This window comes from Rhineura floridana, chromosome 4 (genome assembly GCF_030035675.1).
Source record: "Rhineura floridana isolate rRhiFlo1 chromosome 4, rRhiFlo1.hap2, whole genome shotgun sequence".
NCBI classification, from domain to species: domain Eukaryota; kingdom Metazoa; phylum Chordata; class Lepidosauria; order Squamata; family Rhineuridae; genus Rhineura; species Rhineura floridana.
This window is the reverse complement of record NC_084483.1, coordinates 198442449-198464417: the sequence shown is the minus strand read 5'-3', so window position 1 is coordinate 198464417 and position 21969 is coordinate 198442449. Positions and strand designations below refer to the sequence as shown.

General features: G+C 44.4%; 1 protein-coding gene across 1 annotated transcript in view; it reads left to right on the top strand.

The window, feature by feature from the left end:
* The window catches only part of FANCL (FA complementation group L), a 49131-nt gene that overhangs the window by 1906 nt on the left and 25256 nt on the right, over positions 1 to 21969 (top strand). Inside the window, exons 2-3 of the mRNA XM_061625777.1 lie at positions 7843 to 7901; positions 21131 to 21191. Of these exons, the coding sequence (XP_061481761.1) occupies positions 7843 to 7901; positions 21131 to 21191 (120 nt within the window). The remainder of the gene's footprint in view (positions 1 to 7842; positions 7902 to 21130; positions 21192 to 21969) is intronic.

Genomic DNA, 21969 nt, shown 5'->3' with positions numbered 1-21969 from the left:
ACTGCATTTAAATTGGGGTGAGTTTTGCAATTGAATTCAGTGGCACAGGATTTCACCCTTAAAATTCTTCATCCACTGACATGTTTTATCTGAAATTGAATTTTCTCTTGATTTTCTTGTTTAAATTTCTTTTTAAGCAAAGGAGTAACTGGCTATACACAAAGTGTTGTTAAATATACAAAGAAAACTTAAGGAAAAAGAAAGCCACACAGACAGATGCATATACACACTCCAGTTAACTAAGAGTTATCAAAACTATTGTATGTCTAGAATTTACAACATTTGCGTATAGTACCATATTTTTCTGTAACAGATTGCCTTTTCAAATGTGTTTTTTAAAGTACCTTTCAGTACTTTAATGAAACACTGAATCATAGTTATTTGACCTTTACAAAAGGTCAGAATTACATCTGCTTTTTATTTTATAAAAAAGGCCATTTAAATGTAATAGAAGTGAGAGTTACAATATACTGTGAAGGTAAAGGTTATGGGATACATTAATTGTGTTTCTATATTCTTCAAGCTACATTATGACACTTTCTTGAAATGTCCTCTCCTTTGTACAAATGCTGAAAATAATTATTGGCTAGCTGATAACTGCTTCTAAACTTTGTGAAAATACTTTGCAGATTTATGAATTGTGTTGGGGGAATTGACACCTTCATTTGTTTTCCAAATTTGGCCAATAGCAGCCCTTATTATAAAACTTAATTGAAAGAGTCCGGTTACACTTTTAAGATGAACCGAAATTATTTTACTGAAAGAGCGTGAGCTTCTGTAGGCAATTACCTCCTTCATCAGATGCTAGAGTGGCACAGATTAGAAATTAGTTCTTATTAGAAAGAAGATCCTTTCTGGCCATGACATTTCATACTGCTTTGAAAATGGAAATGGACTGCCTTCAAATCGATCCCGATGAATAGGGTTTTAATGGTAAGCGGTATTCAGAGAGGGTCTACCATTGCCTTCCTCTGAGGCTGAGAGGCAGTGACTGGCCCAAGGTCACCCAGTGAGCTTCATGGCTGTGTGGGGATTCAAACCAGGGCTGTGGAGTCGGAATCGGAGTCATGGAGTCGGAGTCGGGAGCAATTTTGGGTGGAGTCGGAGTCGGTAGAAATGTTCCGACTCCGGCTTCAAAATACATTTTGATTGACAAATTTTTTAAAATATAAATTCAAAATGTCAAAGAAGCTTCCCATGAAGTCAGCTGTAGTTGAGCATTTCACCAAAACTCAAGATGGAAAATGTTTTGTGTGTCAGTGTATGACACAGGACACAGATGAAGACAAATGCTGTGATGCGAAGATCAGCGCATATTCAGGCAGCGATAAAAATGCTCCTATGAGAGCTTCCAATTTAAAAAGACATTTACAGCCCTTTCCAGGGCTGTGGAGTTGGAAGCAATTTTGGGTGGAGTCGGAGTTGGAGTTGGACAGTAGAAAAATAGAGGAGTTGGAGTCAAAGGTTTGGCGTACCGACTCCACAGCCCTGATTCAAACCCTGAACTCCCAGGTCGTAGTCCAACACTCTAACCTCTATGCCACACTGGCTCTCTCATACTGCTTTAGCCAAGACAAAATTAGTGTTCTGGGGAGTCCAGGTAACTTGCCAAAAATTTTGCACAAACTACAAACCCTGACTAATGTGAGTCATAAAATTTTACTCAACTTTAGTTGTTTTTCAGAGTGTTGGACTATTTGTAACCACCCAAACTTCAAGTAGTGATAGAATTTTTAAATGCTCTGCTTCCAAGGATTCCTGCAGTGGCCTATGGCTTTAGCACATCATAGGTAAAATTAAAGCAATAGTTTGGGCTTCTTAAAGTATATGTTTTCCCAGATATAAAATAGCCTCCGTGGAATCCTACAAATTAACGAGTAGATCTGAATGTAGTCAAAATGGTATCACCCATGTGTGGGAGGGAGGTGTCAGTAGACTTGGGGGTACCCCATGGTCTGCAGAACTACAGAAAAACTTAAAGGGGAAAAATGATAGAATCCCAAAACAGTCCATAGAAGGCCAAGCATGCTCAGTGATCATGTAATGTTGACTGCCTGCTGACAGAAAAAACAAGTGGAGAATGGTGGTGCAATGGAGCATCCCAGAAGAGGGCATGGCCAGCTGGTTGCATCCCTGAACAACTCTACACTTCTTATCCAAGTGTCCAGTCTGGTTGGTGCCCTGAGCATGCCCCTTAACTCTTTGCTCCTTTAGCTTCACTCCCCAGATAGTTGTAAAAGCAGGGAGCTTTAATAATCATGCCAGAGGAAGCAAACCTTGGCATACACTAGCTACACTTGTTGATAGGAGAAAAACTTGCCCTCAGTGTCTGGAAGGCACATAAAACTCCAGGAAACAACGTAAGAAAAGACCTGCTGGAAAATTAACAGTAACTTTGACCATGTTTGTCGGTCACTTCTAATTGAGGATTTTTCCAGTTTAACAAACAATCCAAAGAGGGGCTCAGGGGGCTAGGAAAGCCCCACACATGCAGTTTCTCCCTGGACCTTTTTCAGTTTTTCAAATAGAAAACAATGGAAATTAGGAGAACACTGAAAAAACTCCTATGAAAGATTTTTCGTTTCCAAGGAGTGAAATGCCTTTTAAGCTATTAGTCAGAATGTGTGGTTTGAAGGTTTTTATGTAAGCTGATCTTCAGCATTAGATAATTTCTGTATATATTATAGATATAGACAAGACTCAAACCCAAAATATATTTCTGCACCTAAAGGATGTTGCCATCTTCATGAGACAAGCTTACAGGTCCTAGGTTGCTTCTAATTGCTATTTGTCTTCTGATAAACTTTGATCTAGTTTAGAGATGCTAGAAGCAAGTATCCTGAGTCCGCTGTCCTTTTGACTTTGCTTCTCCCTTATGGATGACCTTTTCACCTTTCCTCAAGCTCACTGTCAGGGTGCCCTACTGCAGACTGTTAAACAAGCAGCTCATTGCTCTGCCTTGCTGGAGGATAAAATGCTCAGAAGGAGCTGCACACCTATGTATATTTTTCTTGGAGTAAGTTCCACTAAGCAGAGTGTGTCTTGTGAGAAAACATACATAGGATGGCCCTGTCACTGTGCAATCCTATTATTATGTCTGCTGCTTAAGGATGCAGTAAGACAAACATTAAAACATCCAAGTCTTCTATAAACATTAACATTTATTCATGAGTCAAATCACAGAAGAGCTAGGTATGCAATCCAAGAGCAGGTCTGCCAGGCATAAGCAACTTGGTTAACTAAATGCTTTCACCTGCGCAAGCAACCATTTCTCTTAAAAGAATAGCCCTCACTTATATTTCTGAAGTAAATCCCGTTGTGGGTATAGGATTGCAGCCTAAGCGTCATAAATATGCCAAATGGTACGATTTCATATCGTAACTAACTTATAAATGATGCAAGTATTGCATATATTTCAGTTTCCCCCAACATTTCCATAGTCTCCCATTTCTGTCCACCCCCGCATGACATCAACATTTCCAGAAATTTTTAGAACTGTTAGCATAGCTTCTCATTCTGTATGGCAATTTAAGAAATCTGGTTTCTGATCCGCATTACTGGACATCACTATATTATATTGTGCATGTTTGAGTTTGCACGCTAGAATAATTCCAAATAATACAAGCCACATAAAAAAGGAAGCAGCATCCTATTGATTTCATGAAAACTGAAACAAACTTGCATGAATAACTTCAATATTGGGAAGAAATAAAAAGGGTTATATTAAGATAGGGCCTTTCCACACAATGATTGGCAAAATGTGTCCCAGTCACATCTCAACTGTTGCAAGATACTTCCACAATCGGGGCCAGTGCCAGGCATGACTGGGCCCTTGGGACCAGCCTGCCCCGGGTGCGCGGCTCCTGCCTGTTTCACCTACCTCTCTCCTGTCTTTGCTGCTGCACGTGCTGTGCGCACAGGGCTGCCATCAACCAAGATGGTGGTGGAGGCTTCTCTAAGGAGCAGATGCCCCCGCCACCATCTTGGTTGATGGCACGAATGCGTGGTATGCTACATGCGCACAAATGTCTGCCATCGACCAAGATGGTGGTAGCGGCATCAGCACCTTAAAGAAGCCTCTGCCACTGTCTTGGTTGATGGCAGCCGTGTACGTGCAGCACGCACAGTAGCAAAAACAGGAGAAAGGGTGGGCGGCCTGGAAGCTCCCTCCCTGCGATCCACAGCAGGGACCCTGCTGCAGATCACGGAAGGGGAGCGCTACTCTCCCACCCTAATGAGGGGCCCTCAGCCAGGGTCTGACCTGGCTGCCCTTTGGCACCGGCCTTGTCCACAATACTTAATCTTGCAATGGATTGAGGATTTATGTGCTCTCAAATATAATTAGGATTGATGGGAGTGAAAACTGAGCTACTGTTTCTGTTCAACCTTCTCTTTAAAAAGAATGTTATCCTGTGCATGTTATCCTAAAATAAAATAAGAACAGAGAGTGGTGCAAGAATGTGAGGTTCTGTGGTCACAAATGTCTAAATAAATGTTGTGGTGCCTACTATACTTGCCCACTTGCATTTTCCACATGAAACACCAATAGCAATGGAAGCACTGCTTAGGAAAAGTAATGCATTTTCTCAGATATAAAATATTGCACTTTGAGTGCTTGGAAAATACAACACCTTCACAACAGGAACACAGTCATGAGAAAACACATGTGATACATAACAGATCGCTTCATAGAAAGCAATTCATAAATGAAATTAACAATAGTAACAGATGATAAATAGGTCAATAAAGCTACAACGATTATTTGGAAAGGCACTGATGACCTCATTATACTGGGTTCGATCTAGACAGGCTTTCTGCAAATGAAAAGGCTCCTTCCATTTGGGAAGGTACTCCAATCCAGCAAAGACTCCCTGGAGGAAGGGGAATGTGGCATTTTCTGCTTCCTTTTCCCTGTGTCACTTTCGACACTGTTCTGAAGGGTCTCCAACCCTCTGGTGCAGCTTTTACAGGGTGCACCATAAAGTAGGAATTGGCAAAAAGTGTTTTCCTCCTCCTCCACTAGTGGGAGCATCACATGAGTGGAACAATCCAACCCATTGTGTGTGCATTATTTATTTATTGTATTTTAATTCTGACTTTCCTGTAAGGAGCTCAGGGCATTGTACATCCTTCCCCCCAAAAACCCAAAACCCAATGTTTATTACAGCAAGCTGTAAAATAGATTAAGTTGATAGATAGTGGCTGGCACTAGTTCATCCAGCAGACTTCATGACTGAATAGGGATCCGAGAAAAAACTCATTTGAAATGTGGTGGTGGAGGAGAGCTTTGCGGATACCATGGACCGTGAAAAAGACAAATAATTGGGTGTTAGAACAAATTAAACCAAAACTATCACTAGAAGCTAAAATGATGAAACTGAGGTTATCATACTTTGGACACATAATGAGAAGACATGATTCACTAGAAAAGATAATAATGCTGGGAAAAACAGAAGGGAGTAGAAAAAGAGGAAGGCCAAACAAGAGATGGATTGATTCCATAAAGGAAGCCACAGACCTGAACTTACAAGATCTGAACAGGGTGGTTTATAAACAGATGCTATTGGAGCTCTCTGATTCATAGGGTCGCCATGAGTCATAATCGACTTGAAGGCACATAACAACAACAGGGATCTGAGTCTGGGTCTCCCTTGTCCTTTTCAGTCTTATTTGTTTTCTTTAGTAAACAAGTTTATTTATATTCTCATAAAATAAACAAACTCTAAAATGTTGAGTTTTTATTTATTTATGTAAGAGATTCCTTACCATTCACTACAAAGGCCCAGTGTGGGTTACAACCATATTGTTGTTGTTATGTGCCTCCAAGTCAACTACGACTTGGTGACCCTATGAATCAGCGACCTCCGAGAGCATCTGTCATCTTCAGCAAACAATGAAAATACATGGAGCTGCCTTATAGCAGGTCAGACTATATATGTCCTTCTAGACCAGCACTGTCTATTCCGACTAGCAGCTGCTCCCCAGGATTTCAGGCAGAAGTCTTCCCCACTGCTTGCTGCCTGATTCTTTTTTAATTTGAAGATGCCAGAAACTAAAGCTGGGACCTTCTATATGTAAAAGTGGGCTGAGGGACCTGTGGAGCAGGGACAGTGAGGAATGTGGCCTGGGGAGGGGCTTGGTCTAGGGCAGCCTTTCCCAAATAGTGGGCCACCAGATGTTGTTGGACCACAACTCCCATCAGCCTCAGCCAGCATTGCCAATGGTCAGGAAAGATGGGAATTGTGGTCCAACAACATCTGGTGGCCCACTAGTTGGGAAAGGCTGGTCTAGGGAGAGTGCCAAAGATTAGATAGAGAGGCCTGGAGAATGCTGCTGGCATCATCTGTGGACATGTTTTGAGGATTTATAACATTGTTGTAAACCACTTTTGATTTTTCTCAAATGAAATTGTGGTATGCAGGCTATTTTTATAAATAAATAAAATAAACATAGTGTGGAACTGCAGATATTCTTGGACTGCAACTTTTATCAGTCCCAGCCAGCATGGCTAACAATCAGGAACGATAGGAGCTGTAATTAAGAACCATGTGGAGGACCATGGGCTCTGCACCTCTGATGTAAAGTAAGTGTTCTATCATTGGGCTGTGATCCCTCTCCAAATTTTAATGGTTGATAGTTTTTTTCTTTTGTGAAGATCTTAAAATGTGTATTTGTTGCTAGTGTGTTTATGAATGGTACCTTACTACTACAGGTATGGCTCTACATAGCTTGTAGACTGCACAAACGTTATTTGTATGGCTTGTGAACTTGTATTAAATGTCCAGCTCCCTTGTTTGTTTTTCATTGTTTCTAATCTTCATAAGGTTTCATAAAAATAGCAATGTCTTTGTATCTTAAAAGCAGAGCTTGGAAAAGTTACTTTTTTGAACTACAACTCCCATCAGCCCAATCCAGTGGCCATGCTGGCTGGGGCTGATGGGAGTTGTAGTTCAAAAAAGTAACTTTTCCAAGCTCTGCTTAAAAGGCGCAGAAATCAAAGGCATTAGGTGGCTCAGATGATCAAGGAGATGGAGCAACTCTCCCCTGAAGAAAGGTTGCAGCATTTGGGGCTTTTTAGTTTAGAGAAAAGGCGAGTAAGAGGTGACATAACATTTTTAAGTCGTTAAGAAAGTGGACAGAAAACAGTTTTTCTCCCTCTTAACACTAGTGCTTGTGGACAGCCAATTAAGCTGAATTTTGAAAGATTCAGGACAGACAAAAGAAGTACTTTCTTACAGAGTGCACAGTTAAACTATGGAATTCACTCCCACAAGAGGCAGTGATGTCCAAGAGGATTAGACAAATTCACAGAGGATAAGGCTATCAATAGCTGTTAGCCATGCTGACTATACTTTCCCTCCACAGTTGAAGGCAATGTGCTCCTGGATACCACTTGCTGGGATCACAGGAGGGGAGAATGCTGTTGCACTTAGATCCCGCTTACAGGCTTCTCATAGGTGTTGGGCTGGCCACTGAGAACAGGAGGCGGGACTAGATGGGCCACTGACCTGATCCAGCAGGCTCTTATGTATTCAGTCTTGTGTTTTCTGAAATATTTTCACATTTTTGTATATTTACACATTCACCTTTGTCTTCTGATTCATACTATGTTTCCTTCATGACCTGATGTTGGGCAAGTTGCTCCTACTGCTTTGTACTGACATCTTTCTACCACTAGCCACAGTGTTTTGCATTTGGGCTTTGACACTAAACAAGTGAAAATACTTTTTTAAAAAATGGTTAAAATCTGCTTTAAAAAATCCTAGATATGCCTTAGCATTCCAGCTCTGCCAAGTAGACATATTTATAGATATTCTGCCTAATGAGATGCTACTTTTCCAGGGTAGAGACTTTCACATACGGATATTGTTACCACTGGATCTTCAGTTGAAAAATGCCAGGTAAGGTGCTTGATTTTCTGTATTTCTGCTATACTGCCGGGTAACCTTTTTATTTTTAATCATATGTCTTGTGTGAGAAGTAGTCATGGCTCTTAAAGCTTGAAGAGATTTCCAGAGTATCAGCAATTTTAGTTGTTGAATGGTTGTTACTAGTTAATCTTGACACCAGTAAGATTTAGTGGAACCAGTCAAGGAACAGCATGGAAAGATGTATAAGACTGAGCAAATATTTTCTGATTCTACACACCAGAGAACGACCACAGAAAAATGTAACCCCGAAAGTTGTATTTGGTCTGAGAATAAACATAATTGAGGTTATACTCAGGCAATCAATGCCTGTTGCAAACCTGAAATGTCTTAAGTTTACTAACCAAGGAAGTTGCATTGTAGGTTGAATCAGTCAAGTACTGTGGTTTCAGTTGGCACCATCCTCCAACATTTGGAGGCATAGAGATGCTGGGGCACACATACCTCCAATGAAAGATAGCTTATAACATAATATTTATATGCCTGTTTAGATGGCAAGTAGCCTGCTTTGCAAGTCACTCTGATCCCAAATTAGGTGGGTTTGGAGTGACACATGCAAATGGATAGGATTCTGTATATAGAAATTAACACTAATTGATCCTCATGAGCTGGAAGCTACAGCATACTCAAATTTAAAGTGGCTGTTTCACACTTTGAGATGATGTCCATTAGTTCAGAGATGGTACAACTAGAGCAGGGGTAGAGAACCTTTGTTAGCCCAAGGGCTGCATTCCCTTGTAGGCAACCTTTCAAGGGCCATATGCTAGTTGTGAATGGGGCCAGAGGCAAAAGTGAGTGGAGCAATGAATACAATTTATCTTTGTACAGCAGGCTAGTTCACACATATTATCCCACACCTCTCTCTGTCTTCCATCCAGACAGGCAGGAGGCATTATCAGAGTTCAAGGACGCATCCCAGCCCGGCAAAAACACTCAGGGTGTGAAACAAGGCAAGTGAGGGGTGTGGCCTGGGGATTGTTCCAAGGGCTAAAGAGGCCCAGAGGGCCACATTTGGCCCCCGGAACTGAGTCTCCCTACCCTTGAACTAGAGACAAATGTGGAAGTATGATGATTTCATTTTTTCTCTTGAGGACTCGGGTTTTGCATCATGCTGTGATTGAAAATCATATTCCATGTCAGGAAGAAGCTGACAATTCTCTCTGTGTATGTGTGTTTGGTTTTTCCTTTCCCTTTAATTTGAGTTAATAAATTACTTGAAACTGGGCTCCTACTGGGAGGAACGGTGGGATATAAATTTAATAACTAAAATAAATAAACTATGTTTTTTTCCTGTCCTGGGCCAAGGCAGACGTCTCAGACTTTACGTGAGTTCTTCTTAATCCCCTTTGTTTTCAGTCCTACCTTGTCTACATTTCCTTCCTTCCTGACACTGGGCGGTGGGGCTGGGATTTATCTCCCCCCCTTTTTTATCCATTTGCTTTTTCTTTTAAGTCCTTTCTTTCTGTTTCACCTCCTTTTTAAATTTTGGCATGAACGGGCACCATTTTGGCCCCTTAACCGTTCTTACAGGGGCCGGGGCTGCGTAGTCTGGAGCACAGCCACCTCTTCCCCAGCCTGTGTCCTGGGGGATCCCATCGCCTTTGGCAGCTCCCACCGCTGGTTCCACCTTGTCTTTTTGCCAGGGCTGGGGCAGCACAATGGGGGCACCCAGCCTTTCAGCCCTTTGGCGGTTCCCCCCGTCGCTCAACCACGCATTACAGCCCTCTGCATTGGGTGACCTGTCGACCAACCAGCTGTTAGGCCCCCTGCCTCCTTCCACTGCTGCTTGCCTCCGCCAGCCGGGGCAGTGCAGTGCACCCCTGCTTCCGCCAGCTGGGGGCAGAGCAGCGGCTGTTCGGGGCGCCCCCAGCCCCACTACAGTTTTACCTTTGCGGCTACTGCCGCTTTCCTCCACCAGCCGGTGCAACACAGCGTGCTTCTGCAGCCCCACCGCAACCGCCAATCAGCTGGCCAGCAGCCCAGAGCACACCGCCCTACACACACACACTGTTGCTTAAGCAGCTCCAGGGGGACAACTGAGTCTCTTTTGCTCTTTTATTTTACCTGCTGCTTCGGCAGCAGGGCCCTTTTGTTTCTCTCCTACTTGGTTCAGTCTGACCAGCACCCCCTCCTGGTTCGGATAATAAAAATAAAAATAAATAAATAAAAATAAATTAATTAATAAATAATAAATAGATAAAAAGTATTAATCTTTCTAGTGTAGCTCTTTTTCCTCTGTCTATCATCCTTGGCACTACCTGCCCTCTTTCCTATCCCCTCTCCAGTTTTGCCACTTGTACAGTAAGGGAGTCCCCATAGAGGACCTCTTAGCTAATTACTGGCTGGATGGACTATTGGACAATCCTGACCAACACCCAGAAGGTACTAGGAAGACTGTTAAATCTTCATAGGACAGCGTCCTTTATAGCAGACACCACAATGGATGCCTCTCAATTCACGGCCAGATCCATCGTTGCTGACATGCCATGCCACACTGTCTGGCTAAAGCACTGGGAGGCAGACAATACAGCAAAGGCCAACCTCGCTAGTAGGCCTTTCCCGGTTGGTGACGAGACTCTGAAGGAGGTACTTGTGGACCCCAAGGAAAAGAGGAAGCTTTATATGGCAACTGTAAGATGCAAGGACAGGTGTACCCAGAGAAGATATGTCCCCTACAACTTTTTCCAGTCCTTTCGAGCATAAAGGCACCCTACAAGAGGTAGGGATTACAGACCCTCCTTCCGCTACTCATGGTCTAAGCCCCACTATCCAAGTTCAAGGAGGTAGGCCAGGCTAACCGACACCCCCCCAACGAGGTGGCCGGTGCCAACATCAATGACACCATGGACATCTGGGGCTACCTCCTCTACGGTTTGCCCCGGCCTGGGTCCTCGATACAGTCACCAGGGACTACTCAATAGAATTTTCCCACCTTCCACGCCTCAGATGCATTCCTTCCAAGTTCCCTAAGGATCCATCAAGAAAACTCATCATGTCAGCCGCAGTGCGACACCTGGTGGACATTCAGGCTGTGGAGGAGATCGAGCAGTCTAAGCGTGGCTCAGGAGTCTACTCTGTCTTGTTTACCATTCCCAAATGAGATCTCTCATGGAGAGCGATTCTAGTCCTCAAGCACCTAAACAGGTCTGTGAAATACCGCATGCTCAAGATGGAATCTCTGGCCTCCATCAGGGAAGCGTTACAGAAAGGTGACTATCTGGCATCCATAGTCCTGAAAGAACCCTACCTCTACATCCCAATTCTTCCCTCCCACAGGAGGTTCCTGAGGTTCTTGTTCAGTAACTGACACTTCCAGTACAGGGCCCTACCCTTCGGCCTCTCTTCAGCTCCAAGGGTATTCACGAAGATCATAGCAGCCACGGTAGCCCACCTCCTTCTACAAGGGTTTCACGTCTATCCGTACCTCGGCGACCTGTTAGTGAGGGCAAGCAGCCTTCAGTGCGCTCAGGATCATGTCCATCTAACCCTGAGTCTTCTCAGGCAGCTTGGTGTCCTAGTCAACTATGAGAAGAGTCACCTAGCCCCCTCCCGACAGCTGCAACATCTGGGGGCTCTCATAGACACTGTATGACTCTCTCCACAAAGAGTACAAACTGCCATGGAGATGGCGTCCACTCTCTGCCAAAACAGCTCAGTGGACGTCATGAGCCTGGCCAGGGCCCTGGGCATATTCATATCTACTATTCAGGTAGTTCCATGGGCTCATCACGACACACGACCCCTGCAGTGGGCCCTGCTTCCCCATCAAGTGGATATTGCGAGGTCCCAGCACAAACGGGTTTTCTTGCTCGATAAGCTCCGGCAGTCCTTCCAATGTTGGACAAGGTGGGACAATCTCCTAAGAGGTACTCCCTTCAGAGATCTTCCCAGGACCATAATTACCACAGACGCCAGCCTGCTGGGCTGGGGAGCTCACTGCAACACAGCCTACACCCAGGGCACTTGGTCAGAGGAGGACGCAGGTCACAGCATCAACTGGCTAGAACTTTGAGCAGCCCGTCTTGCCCTCCTTCACTTCAATCAGCATTTTCATCTCGACCACGTACTGATTTACACCGACAACTCAACAACTAGGGTACACATCGTCAGGCAGGGAGGAACTAGATCAAGGAGCCTGCAGACAGAGACCACCCTTCTCATGCAGTGGGCAGAACTCAACCTCTCGTCCCTGACAGCGGAGCACCTCAGCGGGGAGTCCAACACCATGGCAGACTGGCTCAGTCGACAGCAGGTCCTACCGTGGGAATGGGCCTTACACCCGCAGATATTCTCCAAGATACAGCAGAGATATGGCCTGTTAGAGATAGATCTCTTCGCAACAGAAATCAACCACCAGCTGCCTCGCTCCTTCACATGACACTGGTCTCCGGGAGCGGAGGCTGTAGACACCCTTTCACAATGTTGGCCAAAGGGCTTTCTCTATGCCTTTCCGTTGGTGCCTCTCCTAGGCTGCACCTTGCGGAAGGTAAGGGAAGAGAAGGCCCACCTAGTGCTAATCGCTCCCTGGTGGCCACGGAGGCCATGGTTCTTGGAGCTCCTCAATCTCTCAGTTGCAGAACAATGGAGACTACTCCTCAGGCTGGATCTGCTGTCCCAAGGGCCACTTCGACATCCAGATCCAGAATGGTGGAGCCTGACGGTGTGGCTCTTGAGCAGAGTACCCTGAAGCGCTCAGGCCTCACTTCAAGTGTCATTGATGTCATTCTCTCTGCACATCGACCATCCACGACAAGGATTTACCAGGCTACCTGGAAGGCATTTGCCAGATGGTGTCATTCCAGAGGAATTTGCCCATCCAAAGCCAGCGCCCTGCAGATCCTCGATTTCCTACATTGAGGGCTCCTATTAGGACTGAAGGTCAATATGTTAATGAGGCAGGAACCAGCCATATCTGCCTTCCTCCCGCCCATTCTGGTCCGGCATTTCTTCAAGGGGGCGGCAGCCTCACAGCCTCCTGTTGCCCACCGTTTTCCATCATGGGACTTACACAAGGTCCTATATGCCCTACAGAGACCACCCTTCGAGCCATTAGAGACCATCCCTGTTCAGCTCCTGACCTATAAGGTCTTGTTCCTCATCGCCATCACATCGGCCAGACACTTCTCGGAGCTGGGCGCCCTGTCAATTGCATGCCAGCTTTGCATTTTTCATGAGGACTCTGTTGTCCTTAGGACAGACCCATCCTTTATCCCAAAGGTCAATTCAACATTCCACAGGGAACAGGAACTGGTCCTACCGTCATTTTGTCCCAGACCAGTATACCCAAGGGAAAAAGAGCTGCATTGCCTAGACGTTACTAGGGCACTCAGGGTGTACATAGACAGAACAATAAAACTGAGAACCATTGAGGCGATTTTCATATCGGTTCACCCCAGGTATCTGGGCAAAAAGGCCTCGACTCCAACCTTAGCACGCTGGCTAAGGACTTGTATCCGGATGTCCTATGAGGCCAGTGGCCTTACACCACCACTGGGCATAACTGCCCATTCTACTAGAGCAGCCTCCACCTCAGTGGCCTTCACCACCAACGTCTCCCTGAGGGAGATCTGCAGAACAGCAAATTGGTCATCTCCTTTGACCTTCATTAGATGTTACAAGATTGACCGCTCGGCCGAGGCCTTCTTTGGGAGATGGGTCCTGCAGCAAGCGGTCTCCACAAATTAGTGGGCTCGCCCTGACCCACCCAGCTGGGTCGGCTTTGGTATGTCCCACGTGATGGACTGGAATCCAGGGAAACTGAACTGTTGGTTCTCACCTGAAAGGTGATTTTACTGGATGCCAGTCCATCACGGCCTGCCCAGTTTGGTCTATCGGGGCTCAGACACTAAATCGAGTCTAGAATCAGACTGTTTCCAGTGCATGTGAAGGTCCATATTAGAAGGAGAATGAGGATCGGCCAGTTAGGCAGATCGCAGCTTTGTACGTATATTGTATATATCTAGTCTAAGTTTAGCACAGTAGTTTCTTGTTGGCTCTTTCCCAAGCTAGGTTAGGACGTTGGTGGCCACGGCATTGTCCCTTTTCTGTGGCCTTATCAAGGGCACTGCTGTTTTCGCTCCCTCTGCAGGGCTGCACATAGGCTCTTCCAGTATCACGTCTTAGTGGACGTCATCCGAAAATGAACTGGGGCCTGCAAGCCAGTGACACCTAACTACTTCCTCAAGCTGCAAACTTCACCGCATTTTCTGTCCTTGGACTCTAGACGACAGCCTACTACCCCACGTGATGGACTGGCATCCAGTAAAATCACCTTTCCAGTTAGAACCAACGGATCAATCTAATAACTAAAATCAATAAACTATGTTTATTATAGTGCAACTTGCCCAAATATTCTGCTTTTGCAGTAGGATAATTTGGATTGCATGAATTTATCTGTAAGAGGTTTGGGACAGGAACGGAACATATGTACAAACATCATTTGTACAAATTTCGTACAAGAAAATGTGCACAGGCATACATCTTTTACCCCTACACAAGTGTACATTTTTATACCCAAAAAGGCATGTACACAAAAGTTAGTAACCGTAAGGCTGGGAAACCTCTCCTCTGTGGCCGAAATGTGGCCTTTCAGTCTTCTCTATCTGGCCCTCAGGACTCTCCCCAACCCCAAGATACAAACCTCATCAGTCCTGCTCCACACCCTCCTCAAGTTTTCTGACTGGATGAAATGTGTCATTAAATTGTGATGATGCCTCTTGCTTGTGTTGATGAAGAGTGTATGTATAAACTTCTGGTGTTTGCATGGCTGAATGTTGCCTACGGTACCAAGATAAGGGTCAGATCTGTTACTCTGCCCACTTTTGTCTCTGTCTCTACACACCACTGACATGCCACCCCTGAAGTTGTCCTTTTATTTATTTATTTATTTATTTGAAATATTTCTATCCCGCCCTTCTACCCTATAATAGGGCACTCAGGGCGGCTTAGAAAAATAAAATCAAACACGTACATAATAAAATTGTAAACAATAAAATCACAAAAACATTAAAATAAATTAAAATACATAAAATACAATTAAAATACATAAAATACAATACACACACACACACATATATATAGGGAGTGGTACTAAAGGGGACTACAAGGGTAAAATTTAACATAGAAGAACATAGAATCATAAAATCAGTGTCAGGCTCTACCCTCAGTCCCTCTCAAAGGCTCTCCGGAACAAGATCATTTTCAGAAGTCTCCAGAAAACCATCAGGCAGGGAGCAGAGTGGACTTCTTGGGGTAGGGTGTTCCAAAGCTTGGGGGCCACAGCTGAAAAAGCTCTCTCCCGTGTGCCTGTCAGTCTAATGTCTTTCACTCCAGGCACACAGAGGAGACCAGAGGCAGATGATCTTAAACCCTGGGCAGGTACATATGGGTGTAAGCTGTCCCTCAGGTACATTGGTCCAAGGCCATTTAGTGCTTTAAAGGTCAGAACCAGCACTTTGAATTGGGCCCGGAAGCAAATGGGAGCCAGTGGAGTCGATAAAGCACAGGGGTGATGTTCCCTGTGCTGTGCTCCAGTTAACATTCTGGCTGCTGCATTTTGAACCAACTGTAATTTCCGAACCTTTTTCAAAGGCAGCCCCACATAGAGTGCGCTACAGTAATCAAGGCTCGATGTCACCAATGCATGTGTTACTGTGGCCAAGTCAACTTCTCCAGGAACAGATGCAGCTGGTAGACCAGTTTGAGTTGGCCAAAAGCACTCCTGGCTACCGCAGCCACCTGATATTCAAGCAGCAGGGCAGGATCCAGGAGGACTCCCAAACTGCAAACCTGCTCCTTCAAGGGGAGTGCAACTCCATCCAGAACAGGTTGCAACCCTGTCCCTGGTGCAGTTTTTCTCTTGACCAGCAGTACTTCCATCTTGTCTGCATTAAGTTTCAGTTTGTTAGCCCACATCCAGCCCTTCACAGCCTCCAGGCACCGGTTTAGGATGAGCACTCCCTCCCTGCAATCAGGTGGTAGGGAGAGAGAGAGCTGAGTGTCATCAGAATATTGATGACATTGTACTCCAAATCTCCGGATGACCTCTCCCAGCGTTTTCATATAAATGGTAAAGAGCATGGGAGACAAAATGGAACCTTGAGGTACCCCACAGGCCAAAGGCCAGGGGGTCGAGCAGTAGTCTCCCAGCACCACTTTCTGGGTCCTGTCTGTCAGGTAGGACTAGAGCCACTGTAAAACAGTGCCTCCCAATCCCATCCCAGCTCAACGGCCCAGAAGGATACCACGGTCGATCGTATCGAAGGCCACTGAGAGGTCCAGCAGCACCAACAGGGATGCACTCCCACTGCCTGGTGCATGGCGTAGGTCATCAAGCAGGGTGAGCAAGGCAGTCTCTGTCCCATGACCAGGCCTGAAGCCTGATTGAAAAAGGTCTAGATAATCTGATTCATCCAGGAAAACTTGGAGCTGAGCAGCCACTACCCTTTGGATTACCTTGCCCAGAAAGGGGAGATTAGAGACTGGGTGGAAGTTGTTCAGATCTGCAGGGTCTGATGAAGGCTTTTTAAACAAAGGTCTTATCACAGCCTCCTTCAACAATGTTGACGTAGAACCTTCCCTTAGGGAGGTGTTAATTAAATATGCCAACCAGTGAGCCACTCCCCCTCTGGCAGATTTGATTAACCAGGATGGGCAAGGGTCAAGGGAACAAGTAGCGGCCCTCAATTCTCCCAGAATCCTGTCCACATCCTCAGGCTTTACAGCTGAAAAGTATCCATAGAAAAATGACCAGAGGAAGCTTTGAGGACATCTGGCACAACTGTAGTTAAGGAGGAGTCCAAGTCAGTCCGAATGTGAGCAATTTTATCTGCAAAGTGCCTTACAAACATGTCACAGCGAGCGACTGAGGGCTCAAGGTCTAATGTAGGGCCAGAGCCCAAAAGGCCCCGGACCACCCGGAAAAGCATCGCTGGACGACACTGAGCAGACACAATGGTGGTAGAGAAGTCCACTTTCTTCGCTGCCATCACCACCACATGCTAGGCTCGAAAATGAGCTCTAGCCTGTGTGTGATCAGAAGCAGACTAAGTTTGTCTCCATCGTCGCTCTAGTTGTCGTCCCTGCTGTTTCATCAGGCCCAAGGTTTGAGTAAACCAAGGTGTATTATGGGCCTTTCCTGGTGGGAGAGGGCGCTTTGGAGCAATCGTGTCCACCGCCCGGGTCACCTCCGTATTCCAGAGATTGACCAGGGCTTCGGCAGTATCGCCAGCCATGCTGGGAATATCCCCCAGAGCATTCAGGAAACCATCTGGATATATGAGTCTCCGGGGGCAGGCCATCTTAATCGGCCTTTCACCCCTGCGGGGGCCCAAAGTCTAAACCTTGTCAGGTAGTGATCTGTCCATGACAACGGAGTCACTAAGAACCCCTCCACTGTCAGATCACCTTCTTCCTGTCCTGAACAGTACACAATGTCAAGTGTGTGTCCTGCCACATGCGTTGGTCCAGATGATATTAGAGACAGCCCCATGGTTGTCATGGCAGCCATGAAGTCCACAGCTGGGCCTGTGAGTCTAACCTTGGCATGTATGTTGAAGTCACCCAGGACCATCAGCCTGGAGAACTGCAACACCAACACTGAGACCAGCTCCACCAGCTCAGGGCCAGCAGGGTGGACGGTACACCAACAGAATCCCCACTCTGGCTCCCTGACCCAACGCCAGGGACACACACTCAAAGCTGGAGGTGTTAGGGACAGGGTACCTGACAGGGGAGATAGATTCCCTGCAGACAATTGTGACTCCACTTCCCTGTCCCCTGGATCTAGGCTGCTGGAGTGCCACAAAACCTGGTGGGCAGAGCTGGGAGAGACCTATTCTGCCTTGGTCATTTAGCCAGGTTAATACAAACAAGGTCAGCGCATTCATCCAGGATTAAGTCCTGAATTAAAGTGGTTTTATTAGTCACTGACCTTGCATTCATCAGCAGGACAGTAAGATCCAGGGAGTTCCCAGCATAGCTACCAGTGTCCCGAGGGTTGGAAGGGGGACTAGAAGGAATGCAAGCAGGAAGATGTCTTATTTCCCTTCCCCTGTAACGGCCAGTCTGCCTCCCACCGCTATTACGTCCTCTGCCCAATATTACCTCAATGGCAGGCCTCCGACTACTCATACCCCGGCACATGTTAAAAGAAGCCTGACACGGGGGGGGGAGCCTTGGCTAGAGGTGGTTCTTATGAAGGGGAGCTCTCTTCCCCACCCTCTGGCAGTTGCCTTCTCCCTTGTTAGCCCCAACTGGCTTCAGCTGGCACCCAAGCCTTGCAGGGAGTAGCAGCTGACACCCGGGGAACCCTGCAGATGGAGTTTTGCAGGAGGCCACAGCAGCAAGGTGTAGGTTCTGCTGGGTTTCTCTTACCTTCCTCCTTGAGGGAATGTAGTCCCCTGCCCTAACTCGATTATGCTACTATCATTTGAGTCTAGCTGAGTTCATCCAGGGCTGTATAGAAAGTGAGCTTGGCTTCAATTCAAACAGGAATAAAAGCTGATAGAAATGATTGGTTACCCATTTTATGAGGAAGGTTATAAACCTTTAAGTGAAGCTGAATGGTCAGTAAACACTGGCTTGCTTTCCCTTTTTAAATTGTGCCATCCTAGATATATAGATGAAGTATTCATGCATGTTTATCTTAAAATGCTAGTTTGAAACACTGAGTTATGTGCGACATAGATCAGATATATTAAACCATTATATCAGTTAAAGCTGCTATCAATGAACTACTTGTGCTTGCATGCTGATGCTTAGTTTACACCCATTGAATGCGGTAGGTCTAATCTGGTTTAAGTACAGATATACCTATTAAAGGTTTTATTATTTATACTGAATGATACAACTGAATATCATCCGCACAGAAAAGAAGCTTAAAATCAAAGTATGAATGAAGTTACCATGAGAAGAAGTATAAGCAGAACACAAACAAGAGCTGAACCTTCAGTGACATCAAAAGAGTGGAAAGACTGAAGAGGGACAACCATGAACTATGGTGTTTCCTTCAACAATTGAAAACATGTCTGTTTATCTGGGCATTTCCCTGACTGTTAATATGTGTTCCTGGTTATTGTGATATTTTAACTTTGTTTTATTGAGCTGGTCATATTATGAATGCATTGGCATTTCTTTTGAGAGTGAAAGCAGTAAATAAATGATGCTGCCCAAGGTGCACACAAACCTTCAGGTGAAGGGACGCAAGACCACTATAAGCTCTGCTGAGAAGCCGGTTCATTTACAGGTGGGCCCCGCTTATACGGCAGGTTCCGTTCCGGACCCCGGCCGTAAAGCGGAAATCGCCGTAAAGTGGGACCCCATTGAGTATAATGGGGCACGTCGCATGAAAATGCCGTAAAATGTTGCAAAAGTGGCAAAATTAGCTTTAAAATGAGGAATGAAAGCCACCGCATTAGTGGAACGCCGGGAAGCGATGCGCCAGGAAGCGGGGCCCTACTGTATCTATCAATTGGCATCTGGCAGCAGCCATTCTATCAGAATGTAGCACAGGGAATAAAAGAAAGCAGGGACACTATCGGCTCAGCTGAAAAATCAGCAAAATTTGGCTGACCTTTCTACAGGGAAATGATTCCTTCTGGTCCACTTTTTATAAATAAAAGTTGAAATATTTATGCTTCTTTATGCTTTATTTTTCAACATCTCTGCCACAATAACACAGATTTCTTTAACGTGACCCTTTTCCACTGCCACCCATTCCCTTAGAATGCATTTCAAATCTTCTAATAGCTTGGTATAATAGGCTTAGGTGAGAGATTGAAATCGACACTGTAGACAGAACCAATCACATGTTCCCTGAACTATTTTTCATGGCAGATCTTTGCTATGAGAACTTTGTGACTAAAAACTAGTGACTGGGTTTGCTTTTTTCCTCCTTCCTTAATCCCTTTTCCTTATATGTTGTGTCTGTTAGATTGTAAGTCTGAGGACAAGGGCTGTCTTATTACTGATTTTCATAAGCTGCTCTGAGAGCTGTTTGTTTGCTTACTGAAGAGCAGGGTTAAAGGCTTCAAGTAAATAAATGACAGATACTTTCAAAGGAGTTATAAAGAGAGCATTTTTGCCCCAATATTTTTTTTCAAAATACTACTGATAGTTGTTGGCACAGTATATAATGTGGCAAGCAGCCATTTTAAGCATGAATTATAGTCCTTGTTAATGAAGCTATTTAATTAGAATAAGACAATGATTGATACATGTTCTTCTGTCCTTTGGAACAGATGTGGTCTTACTGAAGCATGATATCAGTCCGTTATAGCCACTGGAAATCTATCTATCTATCTATCTATCTATCTATCTATCTATCTATATGGCATCCTTTGGTAGAAAATACTGATAGCCCTATTATGCTTTTGAACATGCATCATGGAGATTGGTGTGACATCATTGCTGAATATATAGGAGCTTTAAGTAATGCTTTAAGTATGTTATAAATATTAAATATCAGTGGTGAAAGGAAGTTAAAATACTTAAGCATCTCAGAGGGTTCTTGTAACATTTTCAGTAGATGAATATTGATTTTTATAAGCTGAATTTTTTTTATTATTGTTCAGGATTAGAATGACGAAAAGCAACTTCAATTTTATGGAGATTGGTTTTCTTCATGTTTTGTTATAATTATGCTAATATTTGCATCCTTGTGATCAGAGAGTCAGAATTAGAAACTACCTGCACCAAGTATGATAGAGAGAGGTTGGAGTATCCGGCTTTCTGAAAGAATTGTACAAGCAGAAATGTGTTCTGTAATGTACTGCTTTGATTCTAATGGTATCCAGTTTTCTGAAGTTTAATATAAGAAAGTGAAGCTTAATGAAAAAATGCAATAACCAATTGGATGTTTAAAAATTGGTTATGGTTTGTATTAGTTATACATCATACTTTAATTACTATGCACCTTTAGAAATTGTGTTGAAAATAACAATTCCTATGAGGTAATATAGCACTCTGTTTCTGAGAATATTTGGCATTTATATAGAATACATTTAGTAAGGTTATTCATTTGAAATTAGAGTGTTACAGTGAATGACATTTAATATGCAATAAACTAAAATTGCTTATAATAAAGGAAGTGTGTGTGTTGTTTTTCCTTCTCACATACCTAAAACTACGAAAGAACATTGTCTTTTGCTATTTGAATGTTAGTCGTCCAGTTTTCTTGATCTGGATTATTTTGTATTTTGCAGGATACAGTGCAGCTGGCACCTGAAAAATTTGTTGGATGGATATCAGCAAATTCTAAAGCAGGTATGTTAGTGAAATGTGCTGGTGGACTTTTTGAATTCCAACAGCTTGAGTTGTTTTAAATATTTGAGACAAGGTTTGCAGCCTACAACCCATTTATTCTTAAGTAAATCTTAGAGTAGGTTTGTTGTCTTCTGTAGGAATGCGTCAGAGTGAACGGATTTTGGATCACATCCAAAGTGAGTCAGGTTATGACCCTTCCCCCACAGGAGGGGAATGTGAATCCCACAATGAAGTTTTGTGGGGGGCTGTCTCTATTGGATGAGGAGAAGAAGCTGTTCAACCTTTGTTGATTGGGAGTCTTTCTCTGAGGGCTGTGGTGTTCTAACATCTGAGGATGGTGAATGGATAACAGTATTGGTCATGCATTCTTGTGCTGCATTAAAGGTTTTTTTGTTTAGGATGCATACTTTTTCTTGGAGACCCTTTGGAGCAGTTTTAGAGGGTTGCGGGGAAGGTGGCTGCAGAAGGAAAGAGAGGATGGGGAAGTTCTATGTGAGCAGAAGTCCACTTGCACAATGTTGGTTATTGTCCAATAATCTTAACACCTTTAATAATGCAAAAATAACTAAATGCCTTTCAACAGCCGCCCTGGGCTCCTGCTGGGAGGAAGGGTGTGATATAAACCAAATAAAATAAATAAATTAAGCAGGACCATGAGTGAAAGATATGGCTAATCTCATATCTATATCCAGATGCTTTTGTACAAGTAGTATTAATTAAAATAAGACATGCTCAAGAAACAATTGACTTATGATACAGTGGGTCTGCATTTTGAGAA